The following is a 19,335-nucleotide window of genomic DNA, read 5'->3' on the forward strand; positions in this document are numbered from 1 at the left end:
TGAATGAGAGTTTCTCTTTCATTACTCATAGCAATTCCAGTAATCTGAAGTCTTCTGTTTTCATTTTTATTTTCTAAGTCTACCAGGGGAAACCATGTTAACTGTCCTTATTTGGCAGGAGTCGCAGGGGATTAAGCAAGAAATTCTGTCAGGACTCAGGCCTCTACATGCAGACCACATGGAAAATGTGGGTAATTAAATAATGCAGGCAAGGCCTCAACTGTCTCTTTGTCCTTTTATTTAAACTTCCTGCTAAGATAAGCCCAAAAGAAAGAGCGAATCAAAGGGTGGGGTTCCAAAGAAGGAGGTGCAACAATTTTTTTTAAAAACATTTCTTCAGTTAAAAGTTCCCTAATTCTTCAGCCACAATCTCTTACTAAAGGAACAACTTGCCAATTCTGCTCTGGCAGAAGAAAATAAGGTACTGTAAATATTTCTGTGATTAAAAATGTTTATATGTGTTTTTCTTCTTTGTCATAGAGCTTAGATAACTAAGGATATAGACTATCTTGCCCCCCCTTTAAAAAAATCCAGAAATAATTAATTAGGCTCCATCCCCTAAGATTTTTTTCTGTACAAGTCAAAGAGTCTTAAACTTGGGCTGGTTCAGTTTCTCTTCCTGTTAGTCCTCCTTTATCACCCAATCTCTCTTACCTTTAAAATCTTAAAGGCAATAAGCTGCATTGGTTATAAAAAAAAATATTGGGGAGTTGGGGGATGCAGTTTTGGCTCTGTGTTAGTTAACTGTGCATCCTCAGCCAGCTCATTAGCCTCTTTGGTCATGAGTTTCTTAGTGAATAAATGGAAATATGTTAGGAACTTTAAAGTTCTTTCTAACTCTGATATGTTAGAAGTCTGTCTATCTATGATGAGACATTTTTATGAATGACACTATTTTCTTACTGTCTTATTTTTCTTCAATGTGTGTGTGTGTGTGTGTGTGTGCACGTGCGTGTGCACCGAATGCATGTAGTCAATATATAGCTCCTGAAGACTATAAAAGAACTATTCATTTTGAAAATTATTTCTGGTAAAATCTAATCACGAAATCATGCACCTTTCAGAAAGTGCTTTTGACTGTCGAATTAGATGTTTGGCTTATTATTTCCTAAATTTCTTAAGAGAAGCAGGGGTAGTTGTCCTTGTCTGTTCCGGATTAGCCTTGATACATGATTGAGGTTATTGGTAAGGATAAAGATAACTGGAGATAAACTTTTCATAAGTAGTTGGCTCTTTCTTTAGAGAGCCTTATTGTTGTCAGGAATTTGTTGGAGGTGAATGACTAGAAAAACCATAAATTGTAGGTAGAATGATAAAATTCCCAGGCCCTAAAATATTACTTTCTCTCCCCTTCATGGCGAACGTTGTTGTTTGGCCACAAAGCCAAATGTTTTCCATGTTAATGTAATTCATGAATTTTAAAAAGATAAAGCTTACTATCTTGGCAGTAGCCAAAACCTCATTTGAATGAATATACTCTTAAAGGAAGTAGAGAAGTTATTTCTAAGACGGCATTTTGTTTGTCAAGAAAAAGTAAGGCAAGTTTCCAATATTTTAGGAGGGTGTAGAAATACAACAAATCTAGAGGGTGTGTATGTGTGTGAGTTTCTTTTAGAATCATATTCTTTGGCCTGTGATCATCAGGAGCCTTGGGAATAGCTGGAAGCCACACCTAGGGCGTGATCGAGAGGCTGGGAAGCTGTTTGGTTAAGTGAAAGCGTCTCTGGGAGGGATCAACAGTGTCATTGTTAACTCCAGGTCACAAAACCAAAACTCTAATAAACCTCACCCTTGATTCCATTACTTGACCATACAGAAGGCTGGCAAGTTCTTGTTCTAGTTTCTCAGAGAGCCAGGAAACTGTCATGGCAGGACCAAATTCCACACATCACTGATGCAAGTGGGCATTCCTAGACCTAGGAATCTGAGTTATTTTTAGAGAAATTATTTGTTCATAAATTGGCAGTAGATTGAACTTTGCTATGTCTTTGATAGAGATTGCTTTAAATTTTTAATTTTAATTTAATCTTAAAATATCAGGGTTATTGAGGTGAAATTTTGTAGTTGAATGTAATACCAAAAAGTTAAGAAAAATAGGAGTCCCTTGTTCAAGGACAGTAGTGAGAAGAAAAGCAAGTTAATCTTACTTTCTCACTTCTCTAAGCATTTTTCACTTAATTGTGCCTGATTTCCAGTTTCAGTAAATAAAATCATGGCTAAAGCCCAAACACTGAACATTGCATTTATTTTTTTTATTTTTTTATCTCTTTTTTTTATTAGTTGTTCAAAACATTACAAAGCTCTGAACATTGCATTTATAAGTACCTGTTTTATGCAAGGGCCTGGACAAGGTGCTGTTGGATGTACAAGGCTGTATATGAAGAAGATTTTATTCCCATGGTAGTTGGAAAGATTAGTTATAAATACACCAATGGTGCTGCTATAAATGTCAATTAATCAAGTGGAAAAAACTATGCTCTGAGACTTAGCTGTGAAGTGATCAGAATCAGTTAATAATGATGCATGTTAGCACCCAAATTCAAGGCAAGTCTCTGGACTTCATTGTTTTAATATATAAAATAATAATCTGGATTAGAATTTCACTAAAATTCATTCAGCTCTAGTGAATATAGGTATACACATACATATATGGAAGAATATACTTATAAAGGTTAAATAAATGAGAAGGATTTAACATTAGAATGTTCTCTATCTTTTGCTTTATTTTTCTTAGGGCTTCTCAATGGACTCTCTAGCAACATCCATCAACCAGTTTGCCCTGGAATTTAGCAAAAAGCTAGCTGAATCTGCTGAGGGTAAAAATATCTTCTTCTCTCCCTGGGGCATCTCAACCTCATTGGCCATGGTGTATTCGGGCACCAGAGGTTCCACTGAAGCCCAGATGGCCCAGGTGAGTGGGAAAGGTCAGTGGTCCCCTGATGCCCTTAAATTACATGCTTTCTTTGTATTTTAACTTCACTTTTCTTCTGAAAACCCAATAATCTTCATTTTATAACACTATTGTCCAAATTAAGAGATACACTTAAAAAAAAATCTTAGAACACAAAATGAAGCCCAGTGAAGGAAATCATTTTGAAAATTATTGCTAGAAAAACCATTAAAAAAAATCTGTGTCCTTTGGCAAAATGAAATGGAGAAATGATGAGGTTATCAATTTTAGTTCAACACAAAACCAATTTCATTTTAATGACTAAAAGGATTTAAGAAATAATGAGTCAAACTTTAGATAATAGAACTATTCAGCATGCTTTTACTCTCAGAAGAGTTTTCTACACACACACACACACACACACACACTAGAAGAATCATTCTGTTCCTCATGCCTTGTTGCCTGTTTCTTTAATTACTGGTTGTCTAAATGAATTTAAAGAGCCCAACAACAACATTAAAGTAAGAAAACAATATTAATGTACAAAAAAAGATTGTTTTACTGTAAGCATCTGTAGAGCATATACATGTATGTATATACATATGTCCAGCCATAGATAGCAAAATACCTGTTCATGTGTGTATACAATCACATATATATGAATAAACACATAAATAAATATGAATATGTCTTTATAAATATGTCAATACATAAGTGTATTTTGTTACTAAAAATTAAAAAATAAGTTCAGCCTTAAATATTACAATAATCAAAAGGACAAATGATAGAATTCTTCTCAAAATGGTTTCTCTGTGCCTACTGTGGAAGTGGGTACAGCCAGTCATGTGTTCTGTGTACCTGGCCTAGGATCCCCCTGACTCTTGTAGCTCACAAGATATTGTGTGGTTTGAAAACAACCACAAGACGACAGGAGCACCTTGGCTCACCTCTAGGTAATGACTGGCTTCCTGGTTAGAAAGGATTAAGTGACAGGCTTATTCTCAAGTGAATTCAAACTTGGGGACATTTCATGTAAGTACATCTCTGTGTGCTACTTGTCCTTGCTTTAGATATTAATAGCCTCATTTGCAAATGAGCCTGATTAATTGGCCCTGCACATTTTTTTCTAAGGTAGGTGCTCCTTGTTCTGTTACTATGTGTCAGTGTGATCCTCCAAAAGATACTCTCTATTTCTTACTGTGAGCTGGGCCCAGGATGTGGGCAATGGAATTATCTTTTGCCTTCTGTTCTCTATTGTATAATTTGGGGGAAACAGGGATGGCCATATCCTTCCTGTTAACTTTCAAAGGAAATGTTGGGGTGAATGCAAAGTTTATGTCTCTGTATCTTAAGATGTGTTAGACAATGAGAAATGAAGCATTTATCTAGAAAAAATAACTAAAATCCCTGAATTTTCAAGATAATTTTGGCAATGATGGCTTTTGCTTACATTATTGAAGTAGTGGTCTCAATTTAACACCTAGCCTGCTTTCTTTTTCTATTTTTGTATTTTAGTTGTCTATCCATTATACATGTTGACGATCTATTGAACGTATTATACATTAGATATTAGACATATTGTGATAATTTTATACATGTCAACAATGTGTGATGGGCAAATTAGCATAATTAGTACTTTCCTCTCCTTAAGCATTTATTGTTTCTTTCTGTTAGAAAGCTTGGGACTACTGTCTTCTAGTTATTTTTAAAATGTGTAATAAATTTCTGTGAACCAGCATCCCTGGACTATGCTTCAAAACACTAAAATTTCTACTTCCATTCTAACCAGGTGTTAGCAGTTATGCAACCTCCCCACTCTCCCACCCCCATCTAAGCCTCTAGTCACCCTCGTTCTGCTAAGGACAGAGCAGAAACCAACTCCATCTCAGTTTCTCCTGCTGACCCTCACAATTTGTATCACTTGTGACAACACCGGGTGCATGGGGTTTTCCCCTACACACCAAGCAGTCAGTGTGGCAGTGAAGGCCAGCTGCACGTGGTCTCATCTAATTCAATTCCTACATTGTATCTGGAGACAGTCTCTGATCCCACAGGTTGAAGGCTTAGTCCCCAAGACTGCCTCCTCCACCCCAATTCAGATGCCAGTTCTGGCTGCTGCCCTACACTTCTGACCATCTGGCTATGAATCTGCATTCCCACACCCCCTCCTTGGGGTTCTTTTAATTTGCCAGAGTGGCTTTCAGAACTCAAAGAAACACGTCTATTGGTTTATGGTAAAGGATATTACAAAGCGTACAGGGCAAGATGTGGCGCCAGGGCACAAGGCTTCCACACCTCGCCCAGTGCCCCACCCTCCAGGAACCTCCTCGTGGTCAGCTGTCAGAAGTCTCCCACCCCTGTCCTGTCTTTGGGTTTGTAGTGGAAACTTCACCGTGCAGGCATGGCCAAGGTGTGGACAGCTTGTAGAAATGCTATTGGACAAGGAGTGTGATCCGCTGCTCTTGGACGGAGGGGAGCCCAGCCAGGCTGGCTGCTGAGATCCCTTCTGTAGGGACAGGGGACCCCTTTGATTGGGGTCAGGATCTGCTAGGCAAGGTAGACCAGAGAATTTCTTTATGGACAGCTCAAAGACAGAGAGGTGAAGGGAGGTGAGAGTGTGTTTTTGGTTTCTGTGATTCATCTGCAGGAAGAGGAGCTCTGGCTTCTGTGGCCTGCCTGGGGGAGAAAAGGCAGCGGGTGAAAGGAGGCAGGGGAAGGTCAATGGGAAAGAACTTCTCTTTCTGAGGCAGCTTCTGAAGCCAAAAGTGCCCCAGCAGTATTTTAGTCACTTGGAAATTACATGGACTGTGGCAGCAGTGAGCCGGGAACGGTGGACAAAAGCAGAATGAATCTACTGTAGTATCACATCTAATCTCCCTTCTCTGACACTGACGTTGTTAGCTAACTTGCTCATATGAGTGCCTCACTTATTTCACTCACAATGTTCCACATCGCTGTCTGTGTTGTTGCTATGAAGTTTTGCTTTCTTTTATGGCTGAATAATATTCCATTGTGTATCTAGAATATTTCATGTGCACAATGTAATATTTCCCATTCAGGTGTTGGTGGGAACCTTTTCAGACTCCATACCTTGACACCTAGTCTTATATTCGAAACAACCATAGATACAAGTGACATATGGAAAAGGACAGAATTTCTTTTTCTTTTCTTTTTTTTTTTTTTTTGGAAGGGGTGGGTACTGGGGATTAAACTCAGAGGCGCTTTACCACTGAGCCACATCCCCAGCCCTTTTTATTTTTTATTTTGAGACAGGATCTCATCAAGTGGCTTAGTGCCTCACTAAGTTGCTGAGGCTACCCTGGAACTTGCAATCCTCCTTCCTCAGCCTCCCAAGCCACTGGAATTACAGGTGTGCACCATAGTGCCCAGCTTAAAATGAGATGATTTTACCTCAGGCTAATCCCATCATCATCCCAAATTTCCTATAAAAACATTAAAATTGAAAGACTAGCAACATAAATTAGATTTTAACAATTTAGTTAAAAGCAGCCCTTTACTTATTATATTAGTTTAATTAACACATTATTAAAGTTAAATGAAGGCCTCCTTCTTCAACCATTTATATGTTCTGCATTTATGAGAATGACAGACTCATATTTACAATGTTTATTCCATATGATTATTCATATGCAAATTGTACTCACTTGTCTTTTTATTGGTATTACAGGTACTCCAATTTAACAGACACCAGGACAGCAAATCTTGTCCTGAAAGTGAAAAAAAGAGGAAAATGGTATTTATTATATTTTACTATCCATTTAACAGTTGGGTGGAAAGAACTTTTAGAACATGTATTTTAGTAGTTGATTTAAGCAACCTTTCATGGGTAACCTTTCTTAGACACTTGGTAAAATTATAGAAATGCTCTTCAGGAAAGAAAATATTGCACTTTTCAGAAGAGTCTCTTATCTCATCTATTTTTTTATTTCTCTTGAAAATTCTCTATATTTTGAACTTGCTCTTGCCTGCCTTTGCAAATGAATGTGCAGAAAGGAATAAATATGTTCCATAGACAATATAATGTTCGCTGTGATAACGTTGAAGAAGACATTTTGGTCTATGTTAGAATTAATTTCAGCTTTTGTTTGTAATACACCAAATCACTTTAATTAGCTATAGGTTGAACACATATATGTAGCTCTGGTTCAACATTTTTTAAACTCCTTTTCTTTTAAAGGAATTCACATCCAGCAAGGTTGAAGGAATATGCTCTGACTTCCAGGCACTTTCTGCAGAAATCCTCAAATCCAGCCATTCCTATATACTTAAAACAGCCAACAGAATATATGGGCATAAGTCATATCCATTTAACAATGTAAGTGCAAACGGCTTATTTTAAGTTAACGGGAAAGAAAGAGCCATGTGAACCCAGTTAGCCCGTTAATTCCAAAGAGGCATCCAGGAGTAAAAAGTTCCACATTTCTCTAGAGATCCCAGGGACAATTTTAATGTGGTCAATACTTTCTGGTAAACCACTATCTAGACCAAACACTTAGCATCTAGTTGTAAAGGAAACCAATAATAGGTCTCAAACCAGGTGCTTGATCAGGGTTTTATAAGGTGAAAAAAGGGTGTAGCCCAAGAAGTGAGAGTAGGGAGTAATTTTCACATCAGGACTTTAGAGAGACGCTGGGGATATGGAACATGCAACAATGCCAACTTACCCCTGCGCTAATGATTGAATCTTCATCAGTTCACTGCCTTGTCCTGTGAACTCAGAGTGGGGCAGGCAGTCATGTGCCTCTCTTGGTCTGTCCCTCACTTCATTGGCACAGATCAGAAAGGAACAGGAGGACCCAGGCATTGAACCCAAAGGGCAAGGAAGTTAGAGAGGGCAGCAATCAGGTAAAATAAATGCTATTTTGTGGTTTCCAGCAGTGCTATCCCTGTCCATATCGGGGGAATTCTGGGGAGTTCAGGACTTTGTATTTGTTATTACAAAGGGCACAAAACCAGCCAAATAGGGTCTTAAAGACAGTTTCACTAATGGTAGGCTTATGAGCTCCTGTTTGATTCTGAAGTAGGTGAGATGACTGAGCTCAGTGGGCACTTGGGAAACAAGGGGACATGGACATACAAACATCTTTTTACGTGTCCACAGCTCTGAGTTAAGACAGGGAGTGGTGCTTCCTGAAGAGTCAAGTTTTCTTTTTGCTAGATTAAAAATTCTGCAAAACTTGGCCTTCATAATCTCAAACCATTTCCCATAAACAGAATTAACTTGCTATTTTTATTCCTTCAAGCCCTCTATGAAGGTATACCACAACTATATACAGTAATGAATTATGCTCCCAAGGCAGGGGGACCCATAGTGGCAACCACAACTATATACAGTAATGAATTATGCTCCCAAGGCAGGGGGACCCATTGTGCTGACTGGCACCAGATGAAAGGACAAGGCCTGACCTGTTTCCTTGGAATGCTGGGTGAAACCTTTAACCACCTTACAAATCAGATTTCATGGCAGAAGATATTTTCCTCAGGGTCCACCCTAATTCCCAGGGCTTTAGAGTTCACTGAAGGCAGGTGCCAGACTCAGGGAGCTAACTGTGATTGTGTCCCTGACACAGAAAGCCAAGCTCAGCTCCCAGTACCCTTGGCTGAGGGGGTCACTCCTGAGATTTATAGCCTCCTCCCTTTCCGTCTTATCCTCATGTCCCAGTATGAATAAAAATGGAACCAAAGAAGTTGTGGAAGACCCAGCACAGTGGGAGGCAGATCTTCCTTCCACACCTGGAGTTTTGCATGACTAGTGGGTTTAAAGAGGGATGTGTTGAGATTTTGACCAAACTGAGAGTGAGGAAAGAGAGATGGGAGGGATGGGGTAGGAGTTTACCATTGTTCATCTCTGTATTCTTATTTATTTATTTTTTTTAATAATCTAAATAGATTTGATTTCTCAATTTTGAGCAAACTCTACAAAAGAAGATTTTACCTATGTCTTTCAGAAATATTTAGAAGATATGAAAATGTATTTTGATGCAGAACCACAGTCTGTTAACTTTGTGGACGCTTCTGATCAAGTCAGAAAGGAGATCAACTCTTGGGTGGAAAGCAGGACTGAAGGTACACTGTCACCAAGGGGCTGGGTGCAGGGTTCTCCCAGCATCGCTGCATAATTGAATTTGTGCCTTGTGTAACTGTGTGTATCTCTCTTTTTTTAACATATATTTTTTAGTTGTAGGTGGACACACAATATCTTTATTTTATTTTAATGTGGATGCTGAGGATCGAACCCAAGGCCTCAGGCATGCTAGTTAAGCGCTCTACCATTGAACCACAACCCCAGCTCCTAAATGGAACTATAGACATAGTGTAAATATTCAAAGCTTCTATATGTGTTTATTCCCATACTCTTTAGACTTTCAACTTTCCCAGTAAGTCCCAACTGAAACCCAGAATCCCAATCACTACTCTACCCAGTGGACAAGAGAAGGATCACAGCCCACTAATTCCAAAGAGGCATCCGGGTTTTAAAAGCAGGAAAGTGCAAAGAAGGAAATGTGCAATGCTGCTGTAGTTGTGGATTTTAAATAAATAATAACTACTAACAAATAACAATAATGGGGCATTAAATATGCTACATTATCTTAAGTAGTTTTCAAAATAAGGTGGTGTGTTAGAGTATGGGCTGAGAGGTGATCTGGAGGCAAGATGTCCAGGTGCAGTTGGCCAGCCCCCCTCTGAAGGCACCAGCAAGGCACTTTCTCATGGTCTCCTGGCTTGTGCTGGTTGCTGGCAATCCTTGCCATTCCTGGTGTGCCCATGTATCACTGCAGCCTGTGCCTCTGTTAGAACATGGCTGTATGTGTGTGTGTGTTTCTGTCTGTCTATCTCTCTCTCTCTCTCTTTTTCTCTTCTTTCTGGTACTGGAGATTGACCCTAAGTGTGTCCTACCACTGAGTTACATCCCTGATACTTTCTTTTGTTTTCTATTTCAAGGCAGGGTCTCCCTAAGTTGCCCAGCCTTTTCTCAAACTTTGGATCCCTCTGCCTAGGCCTCTCTAGCAGTTGGGATCACAGGTGTGTGCCACCAGTACTGGCTCTGTGTGTCTTTTGTGACTCTATCTTCAAATGGTGTTCTCCTCTTTTTACATCTATGTATCAATTTCCATTTATTAATAAGGATACCAGCCATTGGATTGGGGCTTACCCTAATCCAGTAGAATTTCTTCTTAACTTGATTAAATGTGCAAAGACTATTTCCAAATAAGGCCACATTCTCAGGTACCGAGGGATAAAAACTTGACTGGTTCTTTGGCAGGAGTAAGGGAGACAAAATTAAACCTACAACAGTGTGATATTATTGCAAAAATGCGTAACTAAATATTATCTTGAGGAAACAAACAAACCCAAACTTGAGAATTCTGGGACATTTTACAAACATGGCAAGTATTTTTCAAAGAGTGCCAAGGTCATGGAACAATGAATGAATGAGGACTTGTTACAGATTAAAGGAGATGAAGAAATCACAATCAAATGTAATGGAAGATCTTGATTGACTTATGGCCCAGAAATTAAAGGATTTTATAGGAACAGTTGATAAAATTTGAATATGATCTGTTAATAGTACTGTAGTGATAAGAACTTACTGGTTTGTGTCATTGGTAGAAATAAAATGCTATTTTTTAGGAATATTTTGTAGTCATCATTTTTACCAATGTGGCACATACCAGGATGTAACAATTCCACTTTTTAGTTACTTATTTTTAGAAGATAGGAAAAAATTAATTTTTCTGTGTAAGAGTAAACTCAACACCTGGACATACTTTATTAGTTTTGCTTTTCAGTTAATTCTCCTTGCTTACCGTATTACCTGCAAATAATAATTTTGTCTGTTCTTTTTACACAATCATATCTTATTTAGTTTTCTTACTTTATGACATGAGTTACCATTTTGATAAAAATATTAAATAATGGTACTCATAACAGACTATGAATACTACTAGTATTTTTTTGGTAAGCATAATTATGAAAGTGTTTTGGAGAAAAATATTCTTTTTCATATTAAGGAAGTACTCATTCTTTTTAATGTACAGTGACATAATTTAAAAATTAGAAATAATTGATGAAAATAGATCAAAAGTATTTTTATATCCATCAAGATGATTTTTCTCCTATCACCCATTAGAACAATGGCCTCAGTTTGTTTGGGCTGCTATGATAAAATACCATTGCCTGGGAAATGTGTAGATTGTAGAAATCATTTCTTATGGTTCTGGAGGCTGGCAGGTTCAGAATCAAGACGCCTGGGTCTGTTGGGAGCTTACTCTTTCCTTCTAAGAGGACACCTTCCTGCTGTGTCCTCCTGTGTAGAGGGACAAGCAGATCCCTGGATTCCACTCACAGGAATGCTAATCTATCCTGGGGGTAGAGCCCCCATGACCTAATTACTCCCCAGGACCCCATCTCTACAGTGTTGGGTTAAGTATTAGGTTCCAATATATGAGTTTCAGAGGAACACAAATATTCACACCACAACAATAATGCATTATACTAATAGATTTCTTGATATATGTTTCTTACATTCTGACATAATATATATTTATTTTCTAAATTTAACTTGAATTTTTTTATTTATATTCACAAGAGAAATTGGTTTATAGATGGAAATTTTGTGCTTCCTTGGTTGTGTCTTCATACTGGGGATGTGCTAGCTTGATATAAGTAATCAGAGGGCTTTTCATTTTTATGCTGTGAAACTGTAATAGTCAGCTTTATCAGTAATTTGAAAGTTTAAAATAAGTTTAAAAGAATCCATCTTTTTAAATGTCTGGGATGTATTCCCTGTTTTTAAAGGAGGTTTTCAAATTCTCTAAGAAGTAGTCACTTGATTGTTCCGATGTTTATGAGGCGTGTGTGTGTGTGTGTGTGTGTGTGTGTGTCCTTTCCCCTTGGTTTTCTACTAATTCTTGCATTTTCTGTTAATATGAAAATTCATCCATATCACCTTTTTAAATGAAGTACTATAAGCTATATTTTAAAAAATCACTTCCATGTCTGTATTTGGACTGTTGAGAAGATTTTGAATAGTTTCTGTTTCTGGGGGAAGCCAAATCAGGTTCTATCTCCATTTATCAAACATGTTGACTTTATAACGCACCTCTAAACCTGATCTTGTGCATTTTTAATAAATCTTTCAAGGTGCTTTAGTGGAGAGTTTGGACAGAACGTATCAGGGGCTGCCTGTCAAAGATCACTTTAAACAATGGCTAGATCAATCTAATATGCACAATTGCAGAAAGCAATATTTTAGGGGCAGGGGGAGACACTGTCACAATCTTTCAGATTTAATCAGAGAAGTTCACAGTGTGTGACTACAAACAGGTGTGAGAGAGAAGAAACATTTCTGTCTTCTCAAAATAGAGGTACAAATCAACTTGTATTAGAGGGAAGTTTTGTAATTGAAATGCAAATTTATTCTTAATATGAAATAATACTTATTGGCTACTCAGCATATTATTTCTTCAGTGTTTCCCTGTTTTCTCATAGCTACTCTAAACAGAAATAGTACTTAAATTCCTGAATTGACCTGTTTCTGGAAAATCTGAAATAAGAACTTTGAAAGAAAATTTTATGAGTCTAGAAAGATGGAAGTCTGGTTTTATAATTAAAATAGACACATTTCCACTAGCCATTTGAAATGTGTCCTTTTACTCTTGCAGGAAAAATTCTGAATCTCCTACCGGATGACTCTGTGGACTCCCTGACCAGGATGGTCCTGGTGAACGCCCTTTACTTTAAAGGAATCTGGGAACATCAATTTCAAGTGCAAAATACCACAGAAAAGCCTTTCAGAATAAACAAGGTGAGAATTTGAACTTGTGAAAGATCAGCTTGAATTGTCATGTGGCTTTGTAACATGACCCTATTTTAAATTTGCTCTTCTTTCTGACTATATATTCCTCTAAACTAGGACTCTTACTAGGGAAGGGATGGCTGGGCAAAGCTCTTAGTTCTCTCTCACACAGAAATTCCCCTGTCACTGTTTTTCTCTGACCATGCACATATTTTATCATTTGGTCCCATGAGCTGGGTAGGGTGTGTTTTATAGTTATTTCTCAGTTGAGAAATACAAGGTGGCCAAGGGACTGGAGGCATGAATGAGTGGGAAGGAGTTCAGAACCAGAACCTAAGACCCTTCACTACAAGTTCTGTTCTTATTCTACTAAACCAATGCTATCTCCTACCCCATTCTTACCCTTCCATAAGTAAAAGCAGTTAAAATGCTAGATCTCATTTCATTAAGGTTTCTTTCTAATAGACTTGTCCCTATTACAAGCAACAGGAACTCACTTCAGAAAACTGACAAAGTACTTTAGATGCACAACTTTAAAGAAGGAGAGCTTCATTGTAGCTCTTGGTTTCAGTCCATGGTCACTTTTCCTGTCATTTTGGGCCTGTGATGAGGCAGGACATCATGGAGAGGGTGTGTAATGGATCTTACCACTTACAGCCAGAAAAGAAAGAGAGAGAAGCAACTAGGATGGCAGTACCCCCTTCAAGGGCATGCCCAAGGACCTAGGTTCCTTTCCCTAGGCCCTAACTCCCAATGGTCCCACCCTCTCCTAAGAGCAGCAGTGACTGAAGATCAACACATGATCTTTGGGAGCTATTTAAGATGCAGTGATACTAGAAAGGAATGAGGCTGGGTCCTTGGATATGAGTGGAAATAACATCTCAAATGTCAGGATTTTTTTCTCAAGTTTTTCAACTCCGTACTTCTGTCAGTCTTCTCTCGGGCCAAAGTGTAACTTTCTCTGCTTTTTGATCCACAGTAGCCATAATGGCTACCTACAGCCTTCTCATTTCTAGAGACAGGCTGATGCAACCCATCTGAATTTTTAGGAAGGGAACTGCTGGCCAAGGTTGGTTCCAGTTGTGCAGGCCAGGGTGGTCTTATCACACAAACAGTGCTGCTGAGGACCTCCCGCTGCAACTGTGTTGATGTGTGCAGCAGGGATCCTCTATGGATGGGGCAGGCAGAACACACAGCGCAACAGGCTAATGAGAAATGAGCTGAGTAGTTACTTGAGTTGGAATACTTGGTTACAAGTGATAGAAAAGCATTTTAAACTAGCTCCAACAAAATGGGAATTAGATTATGTCCCTAAGAGGAAGTGGGCAGTCCAATGGGTGGGGTCTGTAGAGTCTCAAAGGTAATCTTAGTTGTCTCTCTCTCACCTTCTCCTTCTGCCCTCACCTCTTCTTCCTGCCTCACCCTCATTCTGTTATACTGAAGATGGAGTCTATGTAATTGACCAGGGAATGTAGCTGCTTCATTCTTAACCTTCTAGTTCCACTCTCCTATTAGAAATGGAAAGTCCTAGCTGTTGGTTCTAACAGCTTGATACCATAAGGATTCTGGTGGGGGGGTCAGACTTGTGCTCACCTGGAAACAGGCACAGTATCCTGGGGTGCTCCCAATAAATGGCCCTGGTCACATGGCCATCAGCTTAGCATAAGGGTGGTACCTTGGGATTGACCTCAGCTCTATGCAGAATGGATAAATAACATGTGTGTACAACATCTGGATTGCAGAAGGTTTTGTTTTGCAATTGACTTTTATTTTAAAATGCTTTATTTTTAGAGCATTTTTTAAAAATTTAGAAAAATTTTTTTCAGAAAGTACCAAGTTTGCTGGGAGCCATTAGCCAAGTAGGTATGACAATTTCCTTGCCAGCGTACCCCATGTTGCAGTGACATTGAATGTACGTGACCTTGCTCAAGGACCAAGGCAGATTAGGGTGTTCCCGGTGTTTAGGGCGTTCCCAGTTTAGGTTCCAGGTTTAAGGTTTAAGATTATTCCTGCTGGGAATAGGGCGTATCCTGCTGCCTGAGTTCCCCTTGAGTTCTCACGGGATTCAGACAGTATATTTTGGACATAGAAGCCCAGTGGAGGTGGATTTGGGCAGAGAACGTGGATTTGGGCAGAGAACGTGGATTTCCCCAGAACGTGATTGTAGACGGCTGGTGTGAGTTCGGGAATAAAGAGTTGCTGTTTGAATCTACAAGCTGTGTGGTGGCTCCTGATTGTGTGCCCAGCCAGACTGCGGCATTTGTGCCCAGCCAGACTGCGGCACAAGTTCCCATATCCGGCCCTTTAACACAGGTAAACTTTGCAGTATTATTAATATCCTGCGTGGTACATTTGTTATAACTGGTTAGCTCATCTTGACAGCTTAGTAGTAACTCTCTGGAGCTGATAATATTTCCGGTTCACTCTTGGTGTTGTATTGTTCTGTCATTTTGAGAAATGAATAATGTCACATAGCCACCACTGTAGAATCGATCAGAAGAGTTTCACCACTCTCTAAATGCCCTGTGCTCCACCTGCTCATTCCTTCCACCCACGCCCTGGCAACCATTGGTCATTTTACTGTTTCCACAGTTTTGACTTCTCTAGCCTTTTCAGGCCAGCTCATTTCCCTTAACAATATGCACTTAGGGACCCTGCATGTATTTTTACATCTTGATAGATCCTTTTGCTTTATTGCTAAATAATTTTCTATTGTGAAGATGTGTCAGAGTTTGTTTAACCATTCAGTTATTGAAGCATGTCTATTTCCTACTAGTTTGGGGTAATAATGAATAACATTGAGATAAACACTTGTGTGCAAGTTTTGTGTGGACACAAGTTTTAAACATATTTGAGTGAAGAGCGAGAAGCACAATTGCTGGATTATATGATAAGGCAATGTTGATCTTAGTCAGACACTGCCAAATTGTCTTCCAAAGTGGCTCTTCCATTTTACATTCCCACCAGCAATGAATGGAACATATCTTTGTCAGCCTGCAGTATTGTTATTGTTTGGATTTTTGCCATTCTAATAGTTGCTTTAACTTGCAGTACTCTAATGAAATATGACTGAGCATTTTTTCATAAGCTAGAATTGCCCATTCATATCTTCTGCCAATGTTTAAAACTGGATTATTTATTTTATTTTTGTTGAGTTTTAAGAATTCTTTGATATTTTAACGCCAGTCCTTTGTTAGATACATCTTACACATGTTTTCTCTCAGTCTATTGCTTGACTTTCCTTCTTAGTGCATTTCAACTTTTATGATACTTTCTCAAATGTTTGCATGTGAAATATATCTTCTTCAGTTTCTGGATCATTGACAGTTACATAGTTAAAATTATATATTGTTCAAAATATTTTGTAGAATCCACCTTACTGTGACCTATAGAGATTTCTGGAATAGTGTTAGAGATGGAACTTTCCTTCCCATTCACCTCTTACCAGTGATACTGTTCAGAATTTCCAAAAAATAAGGTCTGGATAACTTTATTCGGTATTTACCAGAGCATGATCAGTTTCACCAGTGTCCTAGACAGCTGGGAACCAATGGTGATCAAGAATTAAGAACTTGGTGGAACATCTCTTCAATGACTTTGCTACCTATTTTTTTTATATATATAGACTACAAGCAAACCAGTGCAAATGATGTTTATGAAAGAGAAGCTTCAAGTTTTTCGTATTGAAAATCCACAAGCCACAGGCCTTCAACTTGACTACAAGGGCTCTGACCTCAGCCTGCTTGTGCTACTGCCTGATGATGACAGCGCACTGAAGCAGGTAAACATGTCCGTCTCTCCGAGGTGAAGATGGCGCCTGCGTTCACCCTTGTCTTCCAGGGAGAAACTAAGGACTCAGCCTCCCTGCTTCTTAACTCCTGAACAGGAAGGCAATCAGCCAACTTGCCTTGAGCTCTCTGTACTTTACCTTAACAGTATCATTTAAACTTTGCAAAGCTCTATAAAGTTGATATTACTATTACTTGGAGAGGTTAGGGAATCCATAGACACCTCTAACATGGGCTGGTTACACAAAGATACACATGTATAACAGAGATAGATTCTCTTTGCCAGGTACAGAGCTGTATGGACTGATCATAGGAATCTTTCAGTCTAGGTCTCCTGGTAGAAACTGTGTAATTCAAGGTGTGTGTGTGTGTGTTTGTGTGTGTGGGTGTGTGTGAATGTGTGTTGTTGAGGATGAAGGGCCTCATACATGCTATGCTAAGCAGGTTCTCTATCATTGATCTATACCCCCTCCCCAAGATTAATTGTTCTAATCACTTTTGTGTGTGCATGTGTGTGTGTGGTATGTTCTACAACTTTTTTTTTTTTTACATTTTTTTTCTAAGTCAAAACTTTCACGAAAAAAAAAAACCCTGTATTGGTGCTATTTTCAGATATTATTTAAGCTGTTTATTAACCAGATTTCTATTAGGCTGGTTGTAATTTTGGCCAGACCATGTTCCTGAGCAGTTATATGCCTAATAGAATGAACACTGGTGTCTCGTGCAGTAAATGGCTTTTCCTTGCACTGGGCCTTTCATCTGTGCCAGACTCTTAGTTGTAAGTTTCCATAGCCCTACCGGTATGCAGAAATGATTTCCAAATTATTTCATAAATGTGTGAAACTAAAAAGAATGGTAAAATACCAGTGTGTACCAGTACCCATGAGTCTCACAGCCTAAGATAAGTTTCTCTTCTTAGGTGTGCAGGGTCCCAAGCTGAAGATACTGTCATGTTATTAATATGCATCATATATAAATATGTCACTAACAGCCAGTGAATGCTTGGGTATAGGAAACTCTCAAAGTAGCAAGAGTGTGTGCTTTTGAAACAAACATGTCATTTAAAGATTCAAACATATACATATATGAACACACATGCATATGTACATATACATTCATATGTACACATTCATTTATTTATTATTTAAAAATTCAGAATATAAAGAGGATAAAATTACCCTCATATTTAATATTGAAAAAAACTATTCCTAAGATTTAGGAGCTTTCATTTTAAAATTTTTCTTTTATGGCATAGTTTATAGTTATTGGGTTTATATTATTGTGATTTTTAGAGTATAGAAATTTTATTTTGCCCCAGATTTTGGTTTCAAAGAATTCTCTCCCTTGTTGACTTACAAAACAAAAGGTTCTGCAGGTCCACCCCACAAGGCTATCATTACACAACCAAAAGGATTTACAGCTGTGTGCGTTTGTTACCTGGGTGAAGGGAGTGATTGAAATTCATCTGTGGGATCCCTAGGGGTCGCTTTTCACCATTTCCCTCTCCTGACTGTTCATTGGTTCTGATCCGCAGCTGGAAAAGGTGGTCACCTCTGAGAAGCTGAAAGAGTGGACCAGTGAAGACATGATGGAATTGTGTGAAGTGCAGCTGCATCTGCCCAAGTTCAAGCTGGAGGAGAGTTATGATCTCAAGTCCACTCTGAGCAACATGGGGATGACAGATGCCTTTAGCCAGAGCAAAGCAGATTTCTCAGGAATGTCTTCAGAGAGAAACCTGTTTCTGTCCAATGTTTTCCACAAGGCTTTTGTGGAAATAAATGAACAAGGGTCAGAGGCTGCAGCTGGCACTGGGAGTGAGGTGGCTTTTCGAAGAAGATTCCCCTCCATTGAATTCAATGCAGACCACCCATTCCTCTTCTTCATCAGGCACAACAAAACCAATAGCATTCTCTTTTACGGAAGATTCTGTTCCCCCTAAACCCTGTGTCTCTCACCTAATAAGACTATCTTATGGTGTGAAAAATGCACCATACGATAGAAAACACAGTTATCATGAAAATAAGTGTAGTCTACACCTCTTTTCACTTTTAAATAATGATCTTGTCATTTCTGTATAGCTAGAGATAATGAAGCTTTTTATTTTTACCACACAAGCAGCAGTTTGTCTTAATGTGACTTTGATTTACCTTGCAGAAATGCTATGTTATTCCATCTAATAATTCACAGTTCTTGAGCTACCTGATCATTGTATTAATGTCAATTGCATTTCACATTCATTGATTAGTGTAGAAAATATTTATAAATGCAACATGATATTGAAAAATAAGACATTTTCAAGAATATCATTTGATGACTTAAAAATCCAACATAAAATTAGCTCTCCCTATCTGTTATTTTAAAAAATACTTATATGGACATTAGTGAGAAATCTAGTGAAATGCAAGTGAAATCCATGATTTATTTAGTAGCAGTGTACCAATCTTGATGTCTTAGTTTTGACAAATGTACCTTGATAATATAAGATGTTAACATTAGGGGAAATTGTATTGGGGGTGTATGGGAATCCTATTATTTTTGCAATTATTCTATGAATCTAAAATTATTCAAAAATAAAAATTTGTTTAAAAATAATTATGTGTAAAAATTCAGTCACACTTGCAGCCTTAATTTTAAAATTATTATGAGCTAGAAGAGTAAATTTCTCATTTACATAAATAGGTGTTATGTCATTTATAACATCATATTTTAATAAAACTAAAATTTCCTTAAAATTGGATGTGATTTTACAATTTATTTTATGCCTTATTATCTTCTAATACGAACTTGTTTATTGGTGGTCTCATCAATTATTGTTCTAATTTTAGAGACCAATTTTT

The 19,335-nt window shown here is 38.2% G+C and overlaps 1 protein-coding gene across 1 annotated transcript; it reads left to right on the top strand.

Annotated features, from left to right (window-relative positions):
- Positions 1 to 127: 127 nt before the first annotated feature.
- Serpinb10 (serpin family B member 10) lies at positions 128 to 19,090 on the top strand. The gene is made up of 8 exons (XM_046428202.2): positions 128 to 421; positions 2,735 to 2,911; positions 6,579 to 6,644; positions 7,089 to 7,226; positions 8,860 to 8,977; positions 12,577 to 12,719; positions 16,336 to 16,491; positions 18,033 to 19,090. The coding sequence occupies exons 2-8, from the start codon at positions 2,744 to 2,746 to the stop codon at positions 18,435 to 18,437; spliced, it is 1,194 nt and encodes a 397-aa protein (XP_046284158.1). The 5' UTR covers positions 128 to 421; positions 2,735 to 2,743; the 3' UTR covers positions 18,438 to 19,090.
- Positions 19,091 to 19,335: the final 245 nt, after the last annotated feature.

This window comes from Marmota monax, unplaced genomic scaffold (genome assembly GCF_021218885.2).
Source record: "Marmota monax isolate L192 unplaced genomic scaffold, Marmota_monax_Labrador192_F-V1.1 WCK01_AAM20220418_F8-fsc00201, whole genome shotgun sequence".
Lineage (NCBI taxonomy): Eukaryota > Metazoa > Chordata > Mammalia > Rodentia > Sciuridae > Marmota > Marmota monax.

Coding starts and splice junctions, on each gene's coding strand:
- Serpinb10 (XM_046428202.2), top strand. CDS start 2,744: ATGGACTCTCTAGCAACATCCATCAACCAGTTTGCCCTGGAATTTAGC. Junction 2,912..6,578: donor CTGAAGCCCAGATGGCCCAG/GTGAGTGGGAAA, acceptor TTGGTATTACAG/GTACTCCAATTTAACAGACA. Junction 16,492..18,032: donor ATGACAGCGCACTGAAGCAG/GTAAACATGTCC, acceptor TCTGATCCGCAG/CTGGAAAAGGTGGTCACCTC.